Consider the following 18,194-nt stretch of genomic DNA (forward strand, 5'->3'; position numbering starts at 1 on the left):
AGAGAGAGAGAGAGAGAGAGAGAGAGAGAGAAAAAGAGAGAGAGAGAGAGAGAAAAAGAGAGAGAGAGAGAGAAAGAGAGAGACAGAGAGAGAGAACCTTAGTTTGCAAGCTTAATTCGTTCCAAAAATGTACTCGTAATTCAAAATATTCGTATATCAAAGCGAATTGTATCATGAGAAATACGTAATGGAAAATCGGATAATTCGTTTCACAATTATTTATTAATATAAAAATTATATAAAATACAAAATAATAAGTAAAAATTAAACAAGTTAACTCACATTTTACTTATTAGTACAAATACGCTTGATAGACAAGTTTATTCGTATTGCTCGTATTACAAAACATTGCTCGTTTATCAAATTAACATGTTTTGCTCGCTTTGTATACTCGTAAACTAAGTTTCTCGCAATATAACATTTGACTATATATAATCAAATATTATTATAGGTAAAAGGGATCCTCTTAAAACATCTTGAAACTGCACCAAAAGAAATTCTTGGGGACTTTCCACGTTTGAGTAGAGAAAGAGCATCGTTAATGATAAGTAATACAGCTGTATCATTTGCTCAAGGACAAGATACAACGAATCCAAAAATTCCCAGTTTATTTGAATTGAATGTACCTGCACCAATAAGTACTTTAGACAAAAATGAAAACAAGGATGAAAAAGGTGTGCATATGTATGATTAATCAAGATAAAAAAAATCTAAAGATCTAAAGAATCAGGATAAAATATTAATATTTTAATTATTATTATAGAAGAAACATCCAATCAACAGAAAAGCACTGTTAGGGAAAGAAAACCTTCTGGAAAGAAGACACGTTGGGGATCAGATGAAGATAGAGTACCATATGAACAAATTATGTTATTACAATCAGCTAATGATCTAGGTATTCAACTGCCTAATGCTGCTTTAGGTTTAGCAACTCAGCAACAATTGCAACAAAATCAAATATTGCAACCATGTGTCCCAAGCATGGATTTTTACACTGAAACTAATGCAGATTCTAATAAAACAACTGTAAATAAATTCAAAGATAAAGAAGATTTTACAAAAGATGTAGAAGAAGATGAAATTTTAGCACAAGTAAGATACATGTTAGACAAATTTATTATATAATTTATTGGAAATATTTCATTCGTATTAATAAGTTTATTATTATAAATTTATAGGCAAAGAAAAAAAATACATCCTCTAATGATAATAATTCAAAGGATATAGACTTGAGGGTGTTAAGATCTTCAAAAAAACCACCACCTGTAGTTAGTATAGCTGATGAAGTTGCAAATCTTAGTAAGTCCAAGCTCGATGAAGAAAGTGATCAAGATGATGAAACTGAACTTGTCATTGAAATGCCAGTTGAAGATGATGATAAAGAGAAAGTTGCAGAACCACAAAAAGGTATGGTTATAGAATTTTTGTTGAAATTTAATATTTAAAGATTGCAAATAAATTATATCAATTTTAATAAAAATTTTTATATATAGATTTTGTAATTATAATTATCTATTATAGAATCATCGATATCGAATGAACAAAGCAATATTTCAAGAGTAGCTTCACCTTCCATAGAAGAGCAAGAAGTTCCATCTCATTTACCCAAAAAGGCTCAAGAATTATTTTTGCGTATTCAGCAGCAACAACGTGCTGCACAAGATAGCTTTAAAAATGTAGAAGATGAAAGCAATGCACGTAGTACGGATCATATTTTAGAAGATTGGTATTCAGACGATGACGACGACGACGATGGCGGTAATTTAACTATAGTGCTTTCTTCGAAAGATGCGTCAAAAGAAGAATCTGAACCGTCTGAAAAGGCTCAAAATATTAATATAAAAGAACAATTTCAAGCAGCATCTCCTACACCAAGTATACCTCAGCCAGCAGCTATTGTAGATAAACTTGGAGATTTAAGTAAAATTGATATTAGTGCAGAAGTATCAAAATTGTTATCATCTCTTAAGGCACAAAGTTCAACAAATGGTAAAACTTTACAAACTCATCAGAATAGCACCATAAACACTCAAGAATCTTTAGTTACAAAATTGAAATCTACACAAGATATAAATAATTCTATAACTGATTATAATCTTGTTACTAAAGTAGCTAATAATTCTACATTTAATGTTTCAAGTCAAATTTCTAAAATGGAAAATGAAACATCAAGTCCCAGGTCATCACCTGGTACAAGTTCAACGGTAGCTCCAATGTCTAGAGATCCTCGAATGTCCAGAGATCCTCGACAACGTCGAGATGAACAGAAACCAAGCAGTCCAAGTAGAATAGATCCTAAAAAGGAAACGAAACACCTTAGGTTGGAAACAAGTATCTACAGTTCTGGTATTACAGCAGTAGATACTAACATGGATATAGATCTTAGAACTAGGGCAGATCAAGATCTCAGAAGAAAAGATATGGATTTCAGGCAACGTTTTCAAACTGGATTTGGAGATACAGACCTTAGAGTAGTTGGTGCAGGATTCACAGATACATCTACTAAATCGGATGTTGATCTGCGACAAATGTTAAGTTTACCATTCAAACCAGCTCCTTCGCATATCCCATGCACTGAAATAGATGCAAGCTATAATTCCCATCCTCCAATGACTTATAAAGTATATGTCGTTGACATACCAAGGCCTGATTATACAGGTTTAAAGCTTACAAAGAATGATCCACAAGTAAAGTACGATCCTCGTCTTAGAAAAATTTTCCGTGTTAGTAAATCTGAAATAGCTGATTCTCCTATGTCTCCACCACCAATAAAACCAGACACGCCAAAATCACCTCCGCAAATTCGATCTGATCCACGAAGAAAAGCGCTCGAAGCTTCTAATCAATCCTCACAAAATGTTAGTGCTTCCATGATACAAGGTGCTCCGCAACAACCTATGGAAATACCTAGTATGGCTCTTGGCCCTCCTGGTATGTCTGTTACACCAAATATGTCAGGATCACAAAATATGATGGCCATGTCACAAAACCCAATGCTTGGAAATATGGGACCCATGGGTCCTATGATGAATCCTTCTATGGGTCCACAAAATATGCCTCCAATGGGTATGACCAGTATGCAAAACATGCCACCAACAATGAATATGAATGGACCAGTTATGTCACAAAACCAAATGAACTACGATCCACGTTACAATGCACAACGCAATAATGGAGCTGGACTTTTAGGCCCTGCCCCTGGTGTAGGTTTTGGACCTGATGTTGCTCCTACATATGATGGACCTCCTCCATATTCTGGTAATAATTTTAATAATTTTGGCCCAAACTCTGGCCCCGCAGATCCTAGCTTAATGGGCTTCAATCCAAATGGGCCAAATCCTTCAAATTTTGTCATGGATAATGGTCCTGATTGGAATGGTGCAAGTCAGAGTAGACGTGGTGGACGTGTGAGGAGAAGAAATCGTAACAGAACCAATATTGCGACCAATAATTGATGCAATAAATAATACAAAAATAGCTCATCCATTGTGTAGGTACATAACTTAAGTACCTGATGATAATTCTCATTATGCTGATATATGATTATTAGAGTATGGCATACATTGCTATATAATGCAATGAGCTATATGATTTGCTTGAATTATTTTATTGTGTCAAATAACTGTACAAATGTTTGACAGTAGGAATTGTCTTTAAATAATAATTAGTATATAAAATCAAATACACATTGGCAGTGTGTATATGTAGTACTGATAATTGCACTGTCTTGTGTTTTGCTCTTAAGACTAAATGAATATAGAGTAAACACAATACGGAACAAATAAAATTGGAAAACATTGTTTTTGATAATACAGATAAGTAAATTTTAAGGAAAATCTGTATATATCATGTATTTATGATTAATTCAAAAAGACATTTAGTAATTAAGATATGCAGAATAGGAGAATATTAGATTGTACTCTAATTGATTTATATTTTTGTTATGTCTTCCAATATATAGTACATATACACACTTACGCGCGTTCATATATACAATATATTTCATTTAAAATATTTAACATACCATCTTTGCTTTTTGATTATACAAAAGTCAGTTATAAATGCACCATCTAAAATTTTAATATCTGGTTTATTAAAACATTATGTTCTATACATGATTTTCTCACTTTTGTAGAACTAATTTTTGTATAGACTTTGCTAATAGATTAAAAAATAAAATAATATCTTAGTTCCTGTTTTCATTTATTGTATTACATCATTATCTTATAATATAAACAAACAGTTTGGTGCAATTATAAATCTAATGTTCAAACATTAAATATTAAATTATGTTATAGAAAGTAAGTAGCTCTCTTTGAATAAACTTTCATGAACATAATAAATTTTTAAAACTTTTTAAATACAATATATGTGTAGATACCATTCTTAATTTACTTACTTTTCCTATAACATAAACAACGCCATTTTTGTTGACTTTTGTTGAACGTATTTTGTATGTCCATAAGCAAAGAAAATATAGTAAATAATACATAGCCCTATACAAAACATATTTATATTTAATATAGTGTACTATAATTGGCACGAAGTCCAACTTACTTTTCCAGATTTTTTAATATAAATAAAATTACCCTATATGAATCTAATACAAAAAATGTTACCTTTTATAAAAAAATAATGTGTCAATTTTATAAGTCTGTTATATATGAAATAATTTTGTGCAAGTATGGTAATTTAGGAGGTATTTAATAATTTAAACTTTGTGTTATATTAATTGAATACTTTTTTGCAACTTATTATTTTCATAAAATTGTATTAAATCATGCAATATAGATTGCATTAATATTTTTTATTGCATTAATATAAAACAAATTTGTATACCTCCGATAGAAATCATACTTTACATTTAAATTTATGGTGCAAGTTTACTGTTGGTAGTCTATAAAATGTTTTATTCTAAAAATTGTAATTTAATTTAAAGCAATATATCACGATATGAAGCCATATGTAATACCGAGGCAAACACATATATACACATTATTTAAACAATGTTAAATTACTTAACATATTCAAATTCATATTGCAATTACTAGATTTTCTTTTATCATGTTATATATCATGAAACAAAATTACATTTATCAAAAAATATGGTTTATTATATCATAAGATATTTGTACAGTTTATTGATATAGGATGTTATTTTTTTGGCTTTATTTTAATAATTGTAAATAATTGTGTATTTGCTCTGCAAACTTTTTTAAATACAAGTACATTAAATATAATTATAAAAACATAGGCATTTGTATGATCATCCTAGAGTTAATCTTTTGTATAAATACAGATGTATTTGCCTTTATGGTGAAATATTTCATATAATGAATACTTTCAATGCGTGATAGGGCTTAATGGATCAGCTCGAATGGCTGATAAATCTAAACGTGCATCCATTTCATCATCTAATTCTCCTACAATTGCTCTAAAAAAAGAAAGTTATTAAAATGTGGTTATTTATTTTATACAATGTGTAAAATATGAAACAAAGTAGTCTTAATATTGTTTTGAAAATAAATAAGAATTAAAATATAGTATATATATTTGGATAGACCTACAAGCTGTTTTAAAGTAATATTGTATAATACACAGAAAAGTTGTATCAAAAGTATTAAGGATACAAATGTTAAGAACAAATTTTTATATTATTCTTGATCTAACAGTTTTTATATAAAACAAATATTATAATGCATACATTTTCGATGTTGCATAAAAAAATCCATTATCACTTGTACAATAATTATTATACTAACACATTATCTCCTCTGATGATATGCAAACCTAAAACAACTTGTTCTACACCTTGTGTTGTACTATATACTCTCTCATGTGATTCGTCCAATATAATATTAATTGTTTGATCAAACCCTTTTAATGTTCCCTAAAATTGGAAAATAATGTGATGAAGCTTATTTTTAATATTATTAAAAGTAACATTTGATTTTTTACAGAGAGACAGCTAAAAATCAAACAAATCTTTATAAACAATTTGTTCATTAATGCTTATGAAATAAATATTTATTTTTTCATTAAATTATTATACTATTATGTGTTAAGTTTTGAATGTAAATTGATTTGTTACCAAATGAAACAATAATATAACATAACATTAAATACTTACAATAAAGTTTCTACCATCTGAAGTGATAATAGAAACCGTATCTGTAAAATTATTAAAGAAAACTATGTTTTGTGTAGAAAAAAATATTACATAAAAAACAACATTGAAAGAAAAGGATACGATTTACGTAGCTTTCTAACCCCGATGCCATTGTCAATTCTCAATTATCTGTTACTGTATTATAACTAAATGCATGGTATATTTAAATAAATCTAAACACAGAATTATTATTGAAGCAAAAAAATCTACAAAACATCCAATATTACGTTAGCAGGAAAAGAAAAGAAATTATTATATTAGTAGAATTTCTGAATGAAAAACCGATAAATAATAATGTGCTGCTATTGGTTGATACAAGCGACATTACTTGATACAATTTTTGACGTTTAATATTATAAATTAATGTTAACAGAAAATATCTTATATATTATTTTTTAAATAAAATCTATTGTAAGTATATAATGCATTATATTTTTTTATTTATACTAATCAAATTATCAGCTTCAAGTTACTGGTCGGATTAGTCCACATTATCGTTTGCGCATGCGTCGATATTTCTGTCTGTTTTTAGATTAGAGAGTTATAGAGTTTACACGCATATAATATGCGTTATAGAGTTACCTCCATAAAGAGTAGTATAAAGTACATTTTGTTTAATTATAAATAAAATGGATGTACAATCGGTCAATACCCGAAGAAAAATATTAAATCATGTTGTTTGCAGTATTTTAGTAGAATGTGGTTATGATACTTGTGAAAAACAAGTGTTGGAAACTCTGACTGAGATGCTTCAGTCTTGTAGGTTCATATTATAGAATTAGTGTTATTGTGTAAAAGATAATCTTATTTTTAAAGCTAAATATTAATTGTGATATTTAATAATATTGTCTATATATCTATTCAGTTATCGTGGAAGTTGGGCAATCTGCAAGAAATTATTGTGAACTTTCTGGGAGAACAGAACCTCTAATTGCAGATGTTATATTAGCATTGGTAAATATGGGTATAAAATTGGAAAATTTAGAAAGTTATGGGAAGAGATCAAATAGAACAGTTTTACCTCCATTACAACAACAAACTCAGTCAAAACAATTAAATATTTTACAAGCTGGTGTAAAGCAAAGTCATCCCTCGCATATACCCAATTATTTACCAGCTTTTCCAGATCCACATGCATATATCAGAACACCTGTAAGTTTTCTAGATTTAATACATCTTTCTTTTTAATATGTACTTTTTAAAATTATTAAGACAATTTTATGATGTTTTATAGACACATAAACAACCAGTAACTGAATATGAAGCTATAAGAGAAAAAGCTGCTACACAAAAACGAGATATCGAAAGAGCCTTAACAAGATTTATTGCAAAAACTGGGGAAACACATAGTTTATTTTTAACAGAAGATAACAGCATGTTTCCTTGTAAGCATTTCAGTAATCTTGTTTCACATACATGATATATATATATATATATATATTTTCTTAATTTTATTTTAGATAATGAATTATATTTTTTGGTATTTCTTTTTCTTTTTACAGTAATAGCTTGTAAACCACAATTTCCTAGTTATCTCTCTGCACTTTTACCTCAAGACCAAATATTTGAAACAGATCAAGACTTTCAATTTGAACCAACACCTGTTAAAAAGAAAAAAGAACAGAAAGGAGAAGAAAAAGAGGAAGGTATGAGACAAGATTTACGAATAAAATATTCTAAGATAAGTACATGGCTAAATCATGTTTTTAGGTGTTAATGTACAAAGTGAAGGCGCAGAACAAACTAATGAGGCTACTGCACAGCAAGATGGTATAGATAATCCTTACTTACGTCCTGGAAAAATACCTAAAAATAAGATACCTGGTGCTATAGTCCCTTCGCAGCATTTAATAAAAAGAGACTCCTTTGTCGATACTTAACAACTTCACAAATATCTCAAGTGTATATACAAGATCAACAATATTTATAGTTAATTTTTTAAAAGAAACGCTATAAAAAAGTAAGAAAAAAATAATGTTTCAAATATATATATGCAAGTTTTTCCCATCAAACGTTACCAACATATTCTATATGCAAAACTAACAAGGAGACATTAGATTTTAACGAGCTTTGGTATATCAGTAATATACCTTTAAGGTGTTATCGTGGTAAAATATTTTCATCCATTGGCCAGACAATTTTGAGAAAAAAGTTTATAAAGTTTTGCTTTTTCTTATATCCGTGTTATATATATTCTTTAAAATATAAATATTTATTAATTGATAGATGCTTTATTAAAAAGTTATAAACAAAAATATTAAATGTTAATTAACTGATGTTGGTTGATATCAGATTCATAATTTGAAAAAGTATGCAGCATCTTGGTATGAAATTATGTTTATGTATTAAAATATTATTAGTTTCGACGTAATTCAACAAGCAAATCAAGGATCTCGGCAAGTAACTACAACTTTTTATTAAAGCATTTAAGAGTCTATGTTTATATGACATTTCTGGTTTTATTTTTGCTTGTAGAAAATGTTTGTAACGTTTAACGAGAGAATCCTAAGACATCCTGTATATATATTTAAAAAATTATAGAAGTATAATATTACTATTAATAGAGATAACAATATGTTTTCTGAAAAATATAAATATTTTAATAAAAGTATTTATATATTATTTAGATAAATATATATCTTTTAAAAACAAGAATTTATATTTAAATTACATATTAAAAATTACTTTATTGTACACAAAACTACATGAAGTTATTGTAAAATATATTTGTTAATTTTGATAAATATAGATCTAGTTATTATAATTATTTAATTTGTATTATAGGCCTGTTTTAATATATGTGCCCCTCGCTACAGTATTTATTATTATAGTAAAGTCTTGATTATTTAGATTAAATATAATTTTTTAAATTGCACGATTATTTCATAATCAAGATTTTACTCAAATTGCTTCATATATTTGGTATAATAATGCTTAGAATTGTTACTTTGTATTTTAGGCAACTATAATATTGCACGCGTTAGCACCAGTTGAATGATGTTAATGAAATTACTATAAAACTATGGAGGACTTTTTTATGTGAGTAGCACATATTTTTTTACAAAAATATAATTTCTTATTGCTCTAATGTGATTATGCACATTTTCTACCCCGGTATACATCAACATAAAATATATATATATACAAATAGCATCTAATACAAATTTTGCATAATATATAATTTGCAAAAATATATTGTAGTACTCTAATTTTCGTTATTTATGTGCAATGTGTATTATGAGAAAATTGACACTATTTCTTTATTTTAGTAAAAATCGTGATGTGAAATTCTATAATAAAATATTTTTCCCCCAGGAACAAATAACTAATGTTAATATTAAAGTACTAAAATAAGGTGATTTTTTTTTTCCTTTCTCCATATGAAGCATGTAGTATTACATAGAAAGAAATCTATCTAAATAATATAATATTCTTGTTAAAAAGAAATAATTAAATTTCATATAAAAACCTTCATAGCACTTTAGTGTTTCTGATCTTGTACTAATGTATATACTTTCATTTTAATATTGGTACCATGGCTGACGGCGTACCCAACGTAATTTCATACCAGAGGCAGTGCGAATCTTTATACTTGCACATTCTGCAGCACGTACAGTTTCTTTGACACTCTGCATAAGATTTTGAGCATTTCCGACAAGCATATCAGTTGCTTCCTGATCTTCTTCCGTACCTGTGTGTGTGTGTATCATATTATAATATAAATTAATATGCCGTGAAATAAAATGATTATTAAACAAAAAAAAGAAAAATATCTATAAATATTAATTGGATTATTCTATAAACATAGTTTTTAAAGTATTACTGATAAATAATATTTTTACTGAATATTCATAAATTATGTGCTTATAAAACTTACATTAGACTAAATAAAGAATTAAGTGCTCTAAATATTGGGGTGACATGCACTTTTATGAAATATATAATAATAAAAAACTATAATAACATTAAAAATATGACAAAATAATGTAATCAGTCTAAGATACTGTAAATTTTTACTTCTTTTCATACATGTTATAAAATACTGTCTATTAATATGTAATATAATTATTTAATATACAGGGTGAGTTACTAATTCTTGCTACTAAAATAGCTCCTAAAGTATGATAGTTAGCAAACAAATTTATAGAACCAAAGTTGCATTAAAAATTTGGTAGTATAACATGACGTTAGTTTCTTTTTGCTAGGTGTAGTCACTTCTGAGATTTAAAGGTCAAGTTTTTTTTTTTTAAAAGAAATACTATATTTTATTACATATTTTCTGATAGCAGTTGTCGTGGCGAATTCAACGATATACAACATTAAAGTATTTGAAGATCAATGAAGGTCGTTTAATGCAACTTTGGTTCTATAAACTTTTTTGCTAACTACCATACTTTGAAAGCAATTTTGGTGGCAAGAATTAGTGACTCGCCCTGTACATCTATAAGGGATAATCACATTTGCTATTGCAGTTATATATTCTAATTATAAGAATAAACTTACTGCACCCAATTAATTCGTCTACACCATGGAGAACAGTGTCATGCCAATGGCATAGCATTAAAAATTTTTAGTAACACATCAAAATATAATTAGTTTACAAATAAAAAAATATATAACATTTTTGATTATTTTCATTGCATCCATTTATCTCTAATATTTTAATAACACTGTTGCTTATGATTTTAGATTTTTTTAAACCTATACTTGTAGTCAGTCCTAACGCAATTAATAACATTGCAAATTTGTGTGTTTGCGTATTAGAAGATGCTAGATTTGCATGCATTTAACGAAATAATTTCGAATATTAATTAAAAAAGGTAATTAAATTAAAGAAGATAAAAAATGACGAAAAGAGAAAGAGGTGATATATAATATCAAGCATAATTTATTAATTCTTTTACCATAAAGCATCAACTCTTCCCAGCTAGGAAGCATCTCTATGCATAAAGAATTTCATTTTTTTGTTAATATAAATAGCTATTAATATATGTAAGTGATTTTCCTACAGAAATTTTGCGTTCTCATAGAAATATGTAAGGATTATTATTATTATTATTATTATTATTATTATTATTATTAACTTATAGTTAGTTTCAACATATGAATATTCTTGGAATTTTAAAGAAATATAAAGAAGATTTTAATACTTTTGTACAAAAAAAATATTTTTTGAAAGACATACCTTGTGCTCCGAGCATTGTAGCTTTTACTGTAGATAAAATTTTCAACTGTGTTCCAATAGTTGGTATACGTTCACAAACTTGAAGTAAATTCTGGAAAAAGAGCAATAAAATACAAGAAATTATTATTTTATAAATTCTACTTTAATTAAATAACTAAATAAAAATGATTACATACCGTACGAATACGTTTATCAGTACATTCTCTTGCAAGTTCTTTTGCAAGACGTGTTACTTCTTGAGAAGCTTCGGCTATAGCTTTAGCACAAGCTATAAGATCTCTTTTATTTCCACCTTCTCCTCTAACTAAACCAGATAATTTACCCATCAATACAGCCATTTTTTTAGCTGCAGCAATAATTTCATTATCTTTGCTTGACCACTGTCGTACTTCTTGATGCAATCCGTGTGCAGCCATCTATAATTAAGAATTTCCTAATTGCGATTCTTCTTATTTACAAAACGTTTTAAAATTATAATGAGCAAGTGAAAATATATAATGTACCATTATTGGTTGATTTGGTTGAGGTGCATGCATGAACATTTCATCTTCGTCATCCGTTTCTGGAGGAGGAGGTCTTGGTGGCGGAATATCACCACCAGGTAAAGGTGGACGCGGTGGTGCTACTTCTGTTAGGAATAATAATTTTATTGTAATAAAATTTCACAGTAATAACTCAATATGTTTGTTTGCAATATTACAAATAATATTGTTGAAATATGAAACAAAATAATTTATACATTTATAAGAAACAAAAAAACACAAGGAAACCCAATATTGCAAACATTTCCAAGTTTCGTATCACCATGATCTTAAAATGAAGAATACTGTTCTATAAAGAAACTGAAACATAAACATTAAATATCTTCTCATGCTATGAAGTACATATTGTTAAATTATTATGTTAGATAACTTGCTTCCATTCATTCCATTAATAAATACATTAGTAATTACCATCATCATAATAATCAATATAGCCTAGATAATTCCATGTAGCATAAAAATGAAGAAAAAACATATAGTTACGTACACCATACAAAATTAGTAAATATTTATTAGTTACGTTAATGAATAATTATGGGTAGCTATTTTAGTTAGAGGAAAGAAATAAGCATAAATTGAAATTAATGATAAATGATATTAAATGTTTCTATACGTATAAAGTTAGTATACATGAATTTATGATATGAAAATGAAACAAATAATTAAATATTAAAGAAACTGTTTTTCTTTAAATCGCATTTGAATCTTATATATTGCATAAAAAGTAGTTGCAAATAATTTAAGATTCATTTGTTACTATTTTTTAGAAAATGTACAAATTATACATGTCAAATAAATATTCCCTTTAAATCTAAACACATGCTTGATAATAACAAATAAAGAAAAATTAACCCTAACGATGTAATCATTCTTTTTTTTCGAGAACAATTTTTTTGATTTACCTCCAGCACTAATTGACTTTTCCAACTCGTTTTCAGAAGCCAGTTCTTGATACAGGAGATCTGGATTATCTCCTGACAAGAGAATATAGTTAATTTTAATTTTAAATAACTTGTTTAAAATTTACAATTTCTTTTCTTTTTTTTTTTATACTCTCTGTAAATACCTCCACGTGCCCATTTTGGTAACGGACTGACAGAACGATGTTGTGGTTTATTTGAACCTAGTGTGGGGCTGATCACGCGTAAATTGCTGGGTGAGGGTTGATTTCTCAAAGGCTGACCAACTATCATTTCAAAAATATTTACGAACGTTTACTTTTTTTTAATCTATAAGACTGTGAATTATTTTCTTCTCATACTATTTTATCATAACTTTCTTGTGGTATATATCAAATTGATATCATAAAATAAATTATCATGCATAATTTCATGCCTATATAAGTACCTTTATCTGTGAAGTAATTATATTGTTGACTTGGCATTTGTTCCTCTGTAAAGAACATATTAAATTTCTATATTACCCCGTGAAATTTACATTTTAACAAATTTTATTTGCTGCAAATAACTTCGTTTTTTAAAAACGAAGTGTGTAATATCATTTCAATATTTATTGAAGTCTGTGTTGGAAGTAGAACAGGATATATTCATACTTTAATTTTATATTATGTACATTTTGAAAAACAGTTGTATAATGAAAGTCTACTATGTAGTTATGTTATTTATTAGCCACTACTCCTTCACCTGACTATATATAAGCTATAATTTATATAATTACTATACTAGAATATATGTTTAGAGAACTTATGTATTCTTTTTTCTTTTTTTCTACTGCGTTTTTAATCCATGCTTGATTTTTGTTAATAATTAATATTTTCATTTATATACAAAAATAAATGTGGGATAATGATAATGAAAATGATGCATTCATTTTAATGCAATCAATTACTATTCTAATACTCTTTTTTTAACAAAAGAATATCTATTTCTACTAAAAAAAAAAATACATTCAGAACTAATATTAAAGAATTGATAATATAATACGTACCATCGGTGATATGCAATTGAGACATTGCTGGTGGTTGAACCAAATCTGGATGTACGACAATAGCCTTGTGTACTTGTCCAACATTGGATAAAAGCTACATGATTGTAAGTAATAAAAGTGCAACAGTTATTACACGAGGAATATTTCTATAATGTAATTTTTATTATACAAATAACACTTACAGCACGGTTGCTTTCTCTCCAATGATATGCTGCAGTGTTATCATTAGTATTGATAGTAACATATTTTGCACTCTGGATCATTGGGGCAATACCTGTATTACGAAGTTGGTTAATTATTGTCAACAAAAGGCACTAAATCCTATATTATATAATATAATAACTTACTATTTTGTAGAGCATCAGTTGCTTGATTAACTCTTTGAATGAAAGCAGGATCCTCGCTATTATCACTTTCTTGTTTAGCTACGAGTATTACTCTATCAGCCAATCTTGCAATAGCAGCTGTATTATCAACCATTTTTTGTGGATAAGATTTTGCAATAGCTTCTTCACAAAGATATGTATGCTTTTGCATTTGTTCTTCTGAAGTTCTAATAAAATCACCACTATCGGTAGCTTCATCGCACAATGCTCTTGCTCGCTGCATAGTTTCAGCATATTGTTGTCTAAGATTTTCAAAATGTTCGTCGGCTGCTTTGCTGTCCGGATACGTCATACGAATTCGGCCAGCATTAACTAATTGAGGTGTTAATGATTCAACTTGTGAAGCACTCGCAGCTAATGCCTCAGCCAATTTTTTATTACCTCCACTTCCTACAATTATTTATGAAATAAGATAATAAATCACATAATATAATGACGATGCTATGTTGTAATGATGATGCTACATACCACCAGCTGCAACCATCCTAGCCGTTTTAGCTGCTCTATTAGAAAATGTTTGAAGAGCATGAGTTTTAGCATTAAAGTTTTGGTCTCTTCCAGGTGTACCTTCTGGTGTCAGAACAGCATCGGTAAATTGTTTTAAAGGTGTCGTAATATCGATGAAATCTTCAACCACTCGCGATACAACGGCTTGTTGTATCCTATTCTTTAGCTCATACAATTTATGCGATAATTGACGTGCGATTTCTTGAGCTCTTGGTGTATTTCCTTGACCATGAGCACATAAATCTCCAAGTTGATGAGATAAATTATCAACTTCATCACATAATTGTAAAATCTCTACTTTATGTATGCCAGGTAAACCTTCAGCAACCTAAATTTTACAATTAAATTGATTGAAAAAGATTTGAAAATATTGTAATTTTTAAAGATATCAGAGACATCATATAAATATATCTATTTAAGATCTAATACATTTTGTGTGACACTGTAATATAAATTTATTTATGACTTACATTCGCTACATGCTGTTGGTTCTTCCCATTCGAAGCATTCAAGCAAAATATTAAATCTTATATACGTAAAAAATAAAGCAATTAGAGGGATTGATATTACTCAATTTGTATCATACATAATATAAAAAATTATATTATAATTCATACATTACAAAAAGAAATATTAAAAAATAAATGTTTTTAGTACTTTATCTTAAAAAAAATATTATTGGATGTAAGATATTTTATTATTAAGGACAGCAACGGAAAAAAGCATGTTCATTACGAATAATTTTATTGAATGTAATCACGATCTAAGCATGCTGATGATTCTATACAATTGACATACCTTTTTGCCTTCATGTATTATCAAAGCTATAGCTTTTTGACCAAGTCCTTTATCATCTTGTTGTGGATTTAGGAGCCATTTATTAGCTTGTTCCAAACGACCTGCGACAGTATGTGCAGTTTGAGCTGTTCCTGATTTGTCAGCAGCTACCAAAGCAGATGCCACGCAACTGCGTAATTCATTTAATTTTTCCTTAATACCACGTGCCAAAGCTTCTGCTTGAGGTGTAGTTCCTGAAATAATTAAAATCATTATAATAGTGCATCATGCATTAGTAAATGTATGTAGTAAATGTATAATCAAACCTTTTTCATTTTGACGCAGTTCGCATAAAGCTTCTGTCATAGTAACTATTTGTGAAGCTAATTTTGATAGTGGTTCTGCTTGAGAAGGAGAAAGATATCGTTCAGCTAACCTTGATGCTTGTTCCACTATTTGTCTAAGACTTTTTTCTCCTACTCCTCCACGCAAAGCGAGCCCATCATCCAACCAATCATATGCAGCACGTATTCTAGATTCTATAGCACTTTGTGCCTTTTTCAAGACCTAATATAAAAATTTTATTGTAACTTTAGTTATTCTATAATTAGTGAATAATAATATAATCAATAAATCATACTGTCAATTGATCAGCATCCCATTCTTCTTCGTCATATGTTGTCAATTGTAAAACTCTGATTATTTCATTAAGTTCATCAGACATTCGTCCACTTAAGTAATTACGATTTTCTGCTGCTTCTTCAGCTCCTTTTCCACCTTGGGAAATGATGTGAATAAAAATTTTCATAGAACAGATGAGGATTGGTGCTAAAGTTTTCACCTGTAGATATATAATATTTAAAATAAAATAATATCATCATATTTATTAATTTCTCTTAATAATATGGCAAATAATTACCTGCTCTAAACATCGTACGAGAATTTCTCTATGAACTTGATGAGTTAATTCTTTTTCACGAGCGCTTACTTCTCTCGATACTTTACTCAAGCACGGACTTAAATTTTTAAGGAAATGAACCAAATCTTCCATTGTTTCAATGACTTCAGTAACAGCTAAATAATCCAAAACCCGTTTGCATTCTCTTATTATTTTTCGTACTTCACTTTCATCAAAACATAATAATAAGGAACTAGTTCCTTGCAAGATACCACGAGAACCTTCTATCAATTTCTTTCTATAAAAGAAACATATATACATATACATTTATGTAAGATATAGTTTTGAATGCATTATAGAGATATTCTGCAAAATGTTTCTATATTTATTATTTACCTAGCAGGTCCAGAATAAGGATCTTGTTTTAACATTGCGGATGCTTCCTCTAAAAGACGGGAAGCACCCTCAACACGCTGCAATGCTGCAGGCATATCTTGCTTTAGCAAAGCATCATCTGAAGAATTTATTGTTTCTTTGCCAACCTGTAATTTTGTTATATTATATAATCAGTATTGTATTGAATATTTAAGATATCTTATTTACAATTTTATTATTAATAAAATGAAACAAAACTACTTTAACAAAATTTTCTAAATAGATTTAAAACTTACTTTTATCAAATTAGTCACCGCCATACTAACTGCCTGTACAGGCTTTCCCAAATCTGGCATTGCATTTCCATCTTCAGCTTCTTCATGTAAAATGACAAGTCTTGAAACCTAGACAAAATATTATACAAATAATTAAAAAATCTTTTATATTTAATTTTATATTTTCTTCATATATAAGAAGAGAATTTTACAATTGCCTCTATAGTTTAAATGTTCCGAACTTATAAAAACATAATATTAGAATATATTTTATTATATGCATATGTATGTTTGTTTATTTATATTAACATACTTATGCATTACTGTACAAAATTTGATTATTAATTTTAATAAACAAATATATTGTAATTCTGTTTAAACAACTACAAGTTATACTATGCATTTATGGAATTTTATGAATAGAAATTTAATTTATACATCATGCTAATCAACTGATACCATTTTTGGTAAGGTTCAGAGTTTCATTTTCATAAATCTAGTAGGCACCAAGGTCTTTTAATGTTCCATGGCTATTTCTAGAAGAAGAGGGAGAATGGTGTTGGGGATCATGCGAAATGTATGTATCATGATATATATTATTGTATATTAAAATACAGTAAATATGGTAAATTTTTATAATATACAGTCATTTTTGTTCTTCAAAATAATATTTTTGAAATTATGTGTAGCAGTTATTAATATTCTTGTTTTAAATATATAAAATCTGTTACTACTATATGATATACTATTTTTGAAAATATTAACTTAGCGTTTATGTCTTTTTCATATAAATATATAGTTTTCGATTTGAAAAAATAGAAAAGATTTTATAAATCATGTAAGTATGATGGTACAATCTTAAAAGTGAATTTAGTACATATCTTTCATGACCACAGAATGATGTCACAGTTCTATATAAAGTAACACACAAAGTGTTACTGGGTAAATTTAAGAAATAGTTTTATATCACGAACTATTGTAATACAAGTTAATGGAATAATTCAAAATTGAATAATGAAACATTGATTCATTTATTTTTCAGTTTTAATGTTTTAATTGCAAATCTCTGTGTGCGTATATATGTGTGTATATATATATATACACACATTATATATATACATAGTCAGGTTTTC

The 18,194-nt window shown here is 28.0% G+C and overlaps 4 protein-coding genes across 13 annotated transcripts in view; 2 read left to right on the forward strand and 2 right to left on the reverse strand.

The window, feature by feature from the left end:
- LOC106786064 (protein suppressor of sable) overlaps nucleotides 1–5,253 on the forward strand; it is a 12,140-nt gene extending 6,887 nt beyond the window's left edge. For both annotated transcript variants that reach the window (XM_014747069.1, XM_014747070.1), the window contains exons 5-8: nucleotides 452–674; nucleotides 764–1,092; nucleotides 1,179–1,407; nucleotides 1,522–5,253. In XM_014747069.1, the coding sequence (XP_014602555.1) occupies nucleotides 452–674; nucleotides 764–1,092; nucleotides 1,179–1,407; nucleotides 1,522–3,455 (2,715 nt within the window). In that variant the 3' untranslated portion in view covers nucleotides 3,456–5,253. The remainder of the gene's footprint in view (nucleotides 1–451; nucleotides 675–763; nucleotides 1,093–1,178; nucleotides 1,408–1,521) is intronic.
- LOC106786069 (U6 snRNA-associated Sm-like protein LSm8) lies at nucleotides 5,097–6,684 on the reverse strand. Its single transcript, XM_014747082.1, has 4 exons — nucleotides 6,251–6,684; nucleotides 6,131–6,171; nucleotides 5,763–5,890; nucleotides 5,097–5,434 (listed from the first exon to the last, which is right to left on the reverse strand). Exons 1-4 carry the CDS (start codon nucleotides 6,279–6,281, stop codon nucleotides 5,344–5,346), a joined length of 291 nt encoding a protein of 96 aa, XP_014602568.1. The 5' UTR covers nucleotides 6,282–6,684; the 3' UTR covers nucleotides 5,097–5,343.
- Nucleotides 6,683–9,502, forward strand: LOC106786067 (transcription initiation factor TFIID subunit 8). 2 transcript variants are annotated; one of them, XR_001381609.1, is made up of 6 exons: nucleotides 6,683–6,928; nucleotides 7,035–7,321; nucleotides 7,404–7,554; nucleotides 7,672–7,815; nucleotides 7,880–8,129; nucleotides 9,129–9,502. XR_001381609.1 is itself a non-coding variant. In XM_014747081.1 (5 exons), exons 1-5 carry the CDS (start codon nucleotides 6,799–6,801, stop codon nucleotides 8,047–8,049), a joined length of 882 nt encoding a protein of 293 aa, XP_014602567.1. In that variant the 5' UTR covers nucleotides 6,683–6,798; the 3' UTR covers nucleotides 8,050–8,144. The 2 variants fall into 2 exon arrangements, 1 of the variants encoding a protein (XP_014602567.1); XM_014747081.1 differs by lacking the exon at nucleotides 9,129–9,502 and having other exon boundaries at nucleotides 7,880–8,144.
- LOC106786065 (vinculin) overlaps nucleotides 9,055–18,194 on the reverse strand; it is a 9,737-nt gene continuing 597 nt past the window's right edge. The window contains exons 2-21 of one of the 8 annotated variants that reach the window (XM_014747072.1): nucleotides 17,083–17,190; nucleotides 16,808–16,953; nucleotides 16,433–16,709; nucleotides 16,154–16,354; nucleotides 15,840–16,080; nucleotides 15,535–15,767; nucleotides 15,207–15,227; nucleotides 14,698–15,064; nucleotides 14,191–14,619; nucleotides 14,026–14,117; nucleotides 13,844–13,937; nucleotides 13,244–13,288; nucleotides 12,963–13,082; nucleotides 12,799–12,870; nucleotides 12,308–12,331; nucleotides 11,858–11,982; nucleotides 11,531–11,770; nucleotides 11,355–11,445; nucleotides 11,074–11,109; nucleotides 9,055–9,860 (exon numbers count right to left, since the gene is read on the reverse strand). In XM_014747072.1, coding sequence (XP_014602558.1) covers nucleotides 9,691–9,860; nucleotides 11,074–11,109; nucleotides 11,355–11,445; nucleotides 11,531–11,770; nucleotides 11,858–11,982; nucleotides 12,308–12,331; nucleotides 12,799–12,870; nucleotides 12,963–13,082; nucleotides 13,244–13,288; nucleotides 13,844–13,937; nucleotides 14,026–14,117; nucleotides 14,191–14,619; nucleotides 14,698–15,064; nucleotides 15,207–15,227; nucleotides 15,535–15,767; nucleotides 15,840–16,080; nucleotides 16,154–16,354; nucleotides 16,433–16,709; nucleotides 16,808–16,953; nucleotides 17,083–17,190 — 3,132 coding nt within the window. In that variant the 3' untranslated portion in view covers nucleotides 9,055–9,690. The remainder of the gene's footprint in view (nucleotides 9,861–11,073; nucleotides 11,110–11,354; nucleotides 11,446–11,530; nucleotides 11,771–11,857; nucleotides 11,983–12,307; nucleotides 12,332–12,798; nucleotides 12,871–12,962; nucleotides 13,083–13,243; nucleotides 13,289–13,843; nucleotides 13,938–14,025; nucleotides 14,118–14,190; nucleotides 14,620–14,697; nucleotides 15,065–15,206; nucleotides 15,228–15,534; nucleotides 15,768–15,839; nucleotides 16,081–16,153; nucleotides 16,355–16,432; nucleotides 16,710–16,807; nucleotides 16,954–17,082; nucleotides 17,191–18,194) is intronic. The other 7 variants (XM_014747073.1, XM_014747074.1, XM_014747075.1 and 4 more) reach the window with 7 other exon arrangements.

The sequence above is a fragment of the Polistes canadensis genome, unplaced genomic scaffold (genome assembly GCF_001313835.1).
Source record: "Polistes canadensis isolate GaletaPanama2010 unplaced genomic scaffold, ASM131383v1 scaffold_64, whole genome shotgun sequence".
In the NCBI taxonomy this organism is placed as follows: domain Eukaryota; kingdom Metazoa; phylum Arthropoda; class Insecta; order Hymenoptera; family Vespidae; genus Polistes; species Polistes canadensis.

What these genes read in the sequence shown, in the direction of transcription:
- LOC106786067 (XM_014747081.1), top strand. Translation starts at nt 6,799, where the DNA reads ATGGATGTACAATCGGTCAATACCCGAAGAAAAATATTAAATCATGTT. An exon ending in GACTGAGATGCTTCAGTCTT is followed by an intron (nt 6,929 to 7,034) that starts GTAGGTTCATAT and finishes ATATCTATTCAG; the next exon opens with TTATCGTGGAAGTTGGGCAA. An exon ending in AGGAGAAGAAAAAGAGGAAG is followed by an intron (nt 7,816 to 7,879) that starts GTATGAGACAAG and finishes TCATGTTTTTAG; the next exon opens with GTGTTAATGTACAAAGTGAA.
- LOC106786069 (XM_014747082.1), bottom strand. Translation starts at nt 6,281, where the DNA reads ATGGCATCGGGGTTAGAAAGCTACGTAAATC. An exon ending in GTTAGAAAGCTACGTAAATC is followed by an intron (nt 6,172 to 6,250) that starts GTATCCTTTTCT and finishes ATAATTTTACAG; the next exon opens with ATACGGTTTCTATTATCACT. An exon ending in CAGATGGTAGAAACTTTATT is followed by an intron (nt 5,891 to 6,130) that starts GTAAGTATTTAA and finishes TTCCAATTTTAG; the next exon opens with GGAACATTAAAAGGGTTTGA.